The sequence below is a fragment of the Dreissena polymorpha genome, chromosome 4 (assembly GCF_020536995.1).
Source record: "Dreissena polymorpha isolate Duluth1 chromosome 4, UMN_Dpol_1.0, whole genome shotgun sequence".
NCBI lineage: Eukaryota > Metazoa > Mollusca > Bivalvia > Myida > Dreissenidae > Dreissena > Dreissena polymorpha.
The window spans coordinates 120,630,485-120,638,214 of NC_068358.1; the positions used below are offsets into that span (position 1 = coordinate 120,630,485).

Below are 7,730 nucleotides of genomic sequence, written 5' to 3' on the forward strand. Positions count from 1 at the left end.
GCTGTGAAAGGGCACAAACAAGCATATGAAAAGTTCCCAAGCTCACTAAGTCCTTTGGTCGAAATTTACTCGAAAACATTTATTTCCTTTTTGGTTATTAAAAAGGATTTAATTTACAAACAGTTGGTTAATTATAAATGGCACAGTAAGGTCTGAATATTAATGTAACTTCATTAAAGAATTACACATATGCAATAGAAGAATTGCATCTGTTGGGTCTTTTTATTTCTAAATATAAAAAATGACACATAAACTTAATTTTGAAAGTTATCATATTGCGCTAAATATTCACAGCTTATTGAATATTAACAAGGCATATATATTTACTTTTGAAAGTAAAATACTGTATTTGATACATATCTTTAAAGAATTCATGTATTTAGTACTTCAATAATTATTTCCACTTGTCAAACAACTGTTTCACACAAAACTACCAACATATGTATTTAAATATAGGAATTATTCATTGTTTTACAAACACCGTAATAACTCTATGTTTTTGGACAAATTTAGAGGCAAAATTAAATGTCCGAAAATGTTAATTATGTTGAAATAAAAGCAATAAATCAATGTGCAATAGTGTTTCTACTTTTAAATCAAAACAACTTCACAGCTTTGCTTTCTCTTGCCTTAAATGATACAGAACAAAAAAAGTAAAAACATTTAACAAACTGCTTCTTTATTAGGAAGATATCATCTAAAATGCTGTTGGGTGAAGGGATTGTTTTCTACCAGTATACATGGTTATTTATCAAATCACGCAAATTTTATGGTACATTGCCCTCAGACATGCCTTTCCCAGGTTTATGACCTTAATCCGTTAGTAAAAACCCATGATCAAAGCGTCACAAGATAAGCTAATAAAGTGCCGAAATCTGGTAAATAAGAGTCACTAAAATAATAAGATTGGCCAAAAACGTAGTGCCCGAAAACTTACAGTTATTACGGTACTCAGCATGGGTTAGATTTACAGATGGCTTTAAATTGAAGCACTGTTGCTTACGTTTAGGATATATGTACATGGAAAAAGTACACAGAGCTTCAAATTTTAATTTAAGGGAAAGCTTGGTGATTTATTTTTTCACAAGTAGCAGACGCTGTTTAAATTTATTCTGAAAATTCAAATAAACTAGAGCTGTTTGTCACAGGACGTGACGTAAACCCCACACATGCTGAATGGCCACAGAATATTTTGCATGCTGTCTTCACAAATCAAGATAAGCTTAATTTATGTTGATTTTTAAGAATTATTATGCCCACTATCATTTATGGTCATTTGACCCTTTGAACTCTTGAATTCTTTCGCATGACACGCTGTCCAATGACTGTGAACAAAATTAATGTACAGAGTCATTTTAAAATCTCACAATGAATGACATAGTTATGGCCTGGACAAGTTTCATTATGCCTTTGTTGACTTTGAACTCTAAGTGTGAACCTGACCTTGGAGATATCAACGTAATTATTGTGCATGACATACCGTCCAATGATTGTGAACAAATGTACCGAGAAATTAAAAATCTCACAATTAATGACATAGTAATGGCCCAACAAATCTTTATGGCCATTTTTGACCTTTGAACTCAAGTGTGACCTTGATCTTGGAGATATCGACATAATTCTTTCGCATGACACACCACCCAATGATTGCGACAATGTGCGAGTAATTTAAAAATTCACAGTTAATGACATAGTTATGGCCCGGACAAGCTCATTGATGGCCATTTTTTACCTTTGAACTCAAAGTGTTGCCTTCCTTGGAGATAAAGACATAATTCTTTCGTATGACACACCGTCCAATGATGGTGAACAAATGTGCCAAATGATTTTAAGGTCACACAAGAAATGACAAAGTTATGGCACGGACAAGAACATTATAAATGCATTTTGACCTTTGAACTCCAAGTGTGACCGTGACCTAGGAGATATCGACCTACTTCTTTCACATGACACAGTCCCATGATGGTGAACAAATGTACCAATTCATTTTAAAATCTAACAATAAATTACATAGTTATGGTCCGGACAAGCATTTAGACATTTGAACTCAAAGTGTGACCTTTACCTTGATGATATCGACGTACTTCTTTCGAATGACACACTGTTCCATGATGGTGAACAAATGTACGTAGCTATTTTAAAATCTTATGTAGCCATTTTAAAATCTAACGATAAATGACATAGTTTTGTACAGACAAACTTTCGGTTTTTAAAAAAAGCACTAAGTGACCCTGTGACCTAGTTTTTGACCCGCCATGACCCATATTCAAACTTTACCTAGACATGATCTAGATACAACTTCTGACCAAGTTTGGTGAAGATCTGATGAAATTTTCGGGACAGAAAGACTGACCGAACGATGGTAATGGGGGTATAATGACAATTCTTATTATCTGGGGATGAGAACAAAAATCTTTCATAAAAGAGCATTACCTGACAACACACCAATCAAAACAACACTTTCAAACAATGATGTCAAATTATTGACATGGGTGAATAAAAAGAATGTCAAACAAGTTGTACCTCTTGTGTATACTTCTTCAGTGCCTCTGCTTGCTTCTTATTTCTCAGATTATGCCGCACAGTTTTATAATGGTTATAAACCGCAACTGACAAATGTTCTTTTGCATGCTCCTGACCAACAACATGAAGATCTAGATATTTTTTTATCTGTCTTGGAGTGGGAAGTTCCTTTTCCTTCAGTGCAGGGGGTTGCTGGTTAAGTTTGTCTGAATGTTCTGGGATGAATTTAAGCTGGTTGCAGTTTGTGCACTTAATAAATCGGGCTTGATCTACAAAAAAGAAACATAAAAGACAGCATAACAGTCTGCAGAATCCCCAAAATACATTCTTTATTAAGAAGTGAACATTTTTGCTAAGGGAAATTCATCTCAAATGTATTTTGTTATCATATATCAAGCTTGCTTACCTGACTTTTGTAAGTTTAAACCTTATTATTTAAGCTAATTGCAGTGCAAGCCTTAGGCTTATTGAAACACTCTCAAGTCTGTTTTCTGGGCCGAGAACCAGTACTTGTTGTCTTTGAGAGAGATCTTAAGAAGGTTTAACCTCCCTATCGGTAGGCGGACACCATATTCATTACGCCTTGGCAACCTTGAGTTTTGTTTAACTTTTAACTATTAAAATTACTATAAACAAATATCAGTAGAGAAAAATAACACAATCAAAATGTAAACAGTTAATAATAATATATATGTCCTGTTCCTTTCTTACTGTTGCTACACACAAAGTCTACATCTGTCATCACATATTTGACAATTGCTTTAAGCAAGCACCATATTTGGTTCATACAACATTTCATCTAGAAATGATGAAGAATTTTGCCAATGCATGTTTTCTTAATGTAATGAGTATTTGTGCCTATTTATTGAAAAATTTCATCATGCACAACATGTACTTTCAATTAATTTATAAGGAATATTGGGAAACTTCAAGTGTTCACTGTGACTTTGTCCTTCAAGCAAGCAGCATGATTTTGCATGAGAATCTTTGTCTTCAAATGCTGGTCATTAGTGTGAAATTTATTTTAAAATCCCTTAATGCACACCAAAAATATGAGCAAGACATTTTTTTATCAGCACAAAGTAGAGATCTAATTCTGCAACAGCCTTCAGGTTTATAGCAGCCTGATGTAAGTATACTATGATATGAATATAGATTTTTTACAGCACATAACTGAATTGAATGTCACTCGAGGAGATTTCTTACTGTTCTCAGTGAGACTGTTCACCAGTGTGTAATGGGAGATCCGCACTTAAGGCAGCTGACCATCCGAAATGTGTCCTTCTCTTTGTCTGTCACCTTCACTGCATCACTCCTCCCTTCAACACCTAGTCTATCTGAAAACAGCCAGGCTTAAAAAGTATTTGTGATGCTTGGCTTCTAATTTAAATACTATCAATGTGAGTGGCTTGTTGACACACTAAGTTTCCGAAATAGAAAAAAAATACTGAACTTTCTGCCTTGTGAAAAAGAGCATGGAGTCACTCTCTGAATCAGGGTTAGACCTTCAAATACCTTATATTTTTTAACTTCACAACTGCAAGTATGCATGTTTCATGTTTACAAATGATAGACATTATTTCTTGATCTTGGTGTAATTTTATGATTAATTTCATGAGAGTGTACCTTGGTACTTTCTATCATTGAAATCCAAATCAGGAAAAATAATTATAAATAATTGACTTACTAACGAGCCGAATATGAACATTACACATTGCCACTGAAGAAAAATGAAAATTAACATATTTTTCACAGAGTTCTTGTAATCTAAAATAATGAATAACATGCCAAACAGAGATGTGTTTGTTTTAGAAACACTATGACGTCTACTGCGCCGCTTTCATTTATTTTTATATTCATTTATCATTTGGCAGGTACAGATCATTTTTACAAGGAAATGTAATATTTTTAAAGGGATATAATAAAAATATAACTTCCCTTGTGAAAATGATCTGTACCTGCCAAATGATAAATAGAAATTATCTCCCTTTAAAGCTTATTTCTTCCCTTGGATTTGTTTGTTTGACCTTTGACCTTGAAATATGACCATGACCTTTTACCACTCAAAATGTGCAGCTCCATGAGATACACATGCATGCCAAATATCAATTTGCTATCTTCAATATTGCAAAAGTTATGGCCAATGTTAAAGTTTTCGGACGGACGAACAGACTGACTGACGGCAGTTCCACTGCTATATGCCACCCTACTGGGGCATAATACAAGCTGCTAATATGCAATGAAATGAACAGTGAAATGCTATGTACCAATTTTACCATCTATTCCCAGCAGGGTAATGTCTTCAACCAATGAATCCTTGCTTGTAACATCTTCAGTAAGTTTGCTTATTTTATCATCTTTATCGCCTTTCCCAGTCTTGTTGCCATCATCACCCGATCCCCCAGAGGTGGAGTACAGGCGGGCAGACTTCTGAACATGGCTACATGCTGGTCTGTGGATGATAACAGTTCGGCTTCTGTTCAAAGGTCCTGGTCGACCAACTGTAAGCAAACAAAAAACTCGAGCAATCATCAGTTGAAACGAATGAAATCTGAATATATTTATGATGTTTAGAGTTGTTATAATTTAAATCTTTCAATGTTTTACTTTACACAATTCACATGTGTAACACTAATATAATGAATCAAATGGAGAATCTTTTACAGAAATGAAAATGTTCAAGTAGATAAGGTGCTTTTTTAACGTTTTAATGCTCAGGTTTCTAACCTTGGTGACACACATGTATTGATTTTATGACGTAAATAACAATATGTGATCTTAAACAATTAATTTGAAAGTGTGTTAAGTTAACTGATAAAATAACTTTAAACATAGTTCATGCAGGTCAAAAATTATAGTTAAATCAAAAGATTGAGACAATGGGTTACTTTAGGGGCCAAGAGCTGTGCCACAAACACAAAGGGCAATGAGAATAGTCTGGATTGTAAAGAATACTTTTGATCATTGCTAAAAAAAAATATATATCTTAACCATGATGATATTTAGTAAATTTATAAACAATATTCTTATTGATGAAATGGCTTACTATTTGAAATGCAAAATGGTATTCTTTCAAAGGATGACAGCAATCTTCCAGGTATCAGTCTAACTGATGCAGACATTGTCAGGCATCTGAAAGAATAAAAACCGTGAGTTAATATGGAAATGGTTTAATTGATAAGTAAGCAATTAAGACTGCATGTTGATGGGCATTAATATATATTTAAAGTCAGAATACACCAACCTCATTTAGTTAATCATTCTTTTAAAATAGCACCTTTCTGAAATTAATTTATTTTTGAAGCTTTACACGCTGCAAATTCATATTTTTCACTTAATAATACAGTCGATTGGTGTATAACGGATAGCAAAGGACTTCGAGTCTCATTTCAACGTAAACACCATGCAATCAGTTATTAAACCATTAAACCTAGATAGACACATGTCTTTCCTATTGAAACATGCCAGCTGTTTTAAATTTCCAAAAAAATATTATTTGTTTCATGGTACACTGACTCAGCCATTAAGGGATTGCTTAGGTCTTAATCAGATTACATGTGTATCGTGTTATTTCTTGAAATTTGTCACAGCATTTGTAACAAATAATTGCAATATATGTACATTTCCAGAAAGGAAATTCATTTCTGCGTTTAATAAGACCAAGTTCATGGAAATCACTGCACAATTGATGAAGTAATGGCTGTTCAAAGCGATGCACCTATATTCGGGTCATTTTGAGTTGAATACCTTGTTATATATTTAGATTTGATAGTGAAAAATATGTTTTCAGAAAATCAATTTTTCGTTATAATTTGAATACTTTTCATTAAAAATTATGTTTTCACTAATTAATATCATAGCCATACGCTAACCACATGTGTATTGGACAACTTCAATTGAGTTTATATTTATTTTGAGACAATCCCCACATTCCTGAAAATGGGTCACCACATGTCCGTAATTCACTAAATCCCGAGTTGCAGCTTTCATGATTTTATATGGTACGCATCAATTTGGTTTCTGAGCATTCTTACTTTGGACACATAATACTAATACTAAAATTACATCAATGAACATTATGTTTACCAAACAAAATCTGCAAAATTCAAGAAACCATTCGTCTGCACTTTTCCTGTCGTCACAAAAACGGTGCGTACATAACGTGACCTTGTTTTGCTTTTAAAAAAAGAAACAGTTGTAAACAATGACACACGTCAACAAAAACATTAATCAACTTAACAATGATAGGATATTTGTATTCAGTTCCAGAAAACTATAAATCATAACATAAATAAAAGTATTTTGCAAAAAAACGTTTAACCTATCCGTTACTCACTAAAATCCGCTAAACACCAATGGACTGTACTTCAGTATAATCAACATTATATACCGGTACATGTACTAAAAAAAGGCAGAACTTCAACAAGAAACATACATTTAGCCTTGAATCCTAATTTAACATGGTCCATTAATCAAAGTGTATGTTACATGTAAGTCTGCCATATTGCATATGTTACTGCGCAATATGTTTCCTGTATACCTTGCACAGGTCGCCAGACAACTCTCCCCAAAGCCAACTTGCCCCCAAAAAATTGGTAAACTCGCCCATAATTTTTGGACAACTCGCTCCAATCAAAAGAGTACTCGCCCCAAATGAAATACAACTTGCCCCAAATGAAATGACATCATGCAACATATTTTTTTTTACATATAGAAAAATCTTGTGGGAAAATTTCTTGGCAACCATTTATCTTTTGATTTTTATTCTTAATTATTAACACCAAACATTTATTTTGCATCAAGAAATTAATTGCTGATTTCATTTGGAAAGTATTGCAGAACAGTAAATCGTGATTTTTTTAAAAATATAACGATACTTTATATTACACAAATGTATTTTTCAAGTTATAAACTAACATTTATACAAAGCAACATGTGTTGAGCAATCAACAAATATTCAGAAAGAAGAAACCATCAAAACTTCAGTATTCTGACCAATGACCATTTCGGAATACGGACAAAACCCCCCCGGAGATAAAAACCCTCCCGTCATTTTCATAGGGGGCGGACGTAAACCCTCCCATGAATAAACATGGGCGGACAAAAACCCTCCCATAAAAAAACGGCTGAGGACCAAAAAACCCTCCATTAAAAAAAATGAGACCGGATAAAAAACCCTCCCGTAAAAGAAACACTTAGTGTTGCAT

The 7,730-nt window shown here is 33.5% G+C and overlaps 1 protein-coding gene across 2 annotated transcripts; it reads right to left on the reverse strand.

Annotated features, from left to right (window-relative positions):
- Positions 1–2,530: 2,530 nt before the first annotated feature.
- LOC127879946 (uncharacterized) lies at positions 2,531–5,714 on the reverse strand. Of its 2 annotated transcripts, none has more exons than XM_052427076.1 (4): positions 5,570–5,714; positions 4,800–5,024; positions 3,730–3,860; positions 2,531–2,792 (listed from the first exon to the last, which is right to left on the reverse strand). In XM_052427076.1, the coding sequence occupies exons 1-3, from the start codon at positions 5,643–5,645 to the stop codon at positions 3,748–3,750; spliced, it is 414 nt and encodes a 137-aa protein (XP_052283036.1). In that variant the 5' UTR covers positions 5,646–5,714; the 3' UTR covers positions 2,531–2,792; positions 3,730–3,747. The 2 variants fall into 2 exon arrangements, with proteins under 2 accessions (XP_052283036.1, XP_052283035.1); XM_052427075.1 differs by having other exon boundaries at positions 4,791–5,024.
- Between the last annotated feature and the right edge of the window lie 2,016 nt (positions 5,715–7,730).

Excerpts from the sequence above, each read along its gene's own strand:
- LOC127879946 (XM_052427075.1), bottom strand. The coding sequence starts at position 5,645 with ATGTCTGCATCAGTTAGACTGATACCTGGAAGATTGCTGTCATCCTTT. Across the intron at positions 5,025-5,569 it reads ACCATTTTGCATTTCAAATA|TTGGTCGACCAGGACCTTTG; the intron begins GTAAGCCATTTC and ends GTTTGCTTACAG. Across the intron at positions 3,861-4,790 it reads GGGAATAGATGGTAAAATTG|ATAGACTAGGTGTTGAAGGG; the intron begins GTACATAGCATT and ends GGCTGTTTTCAG.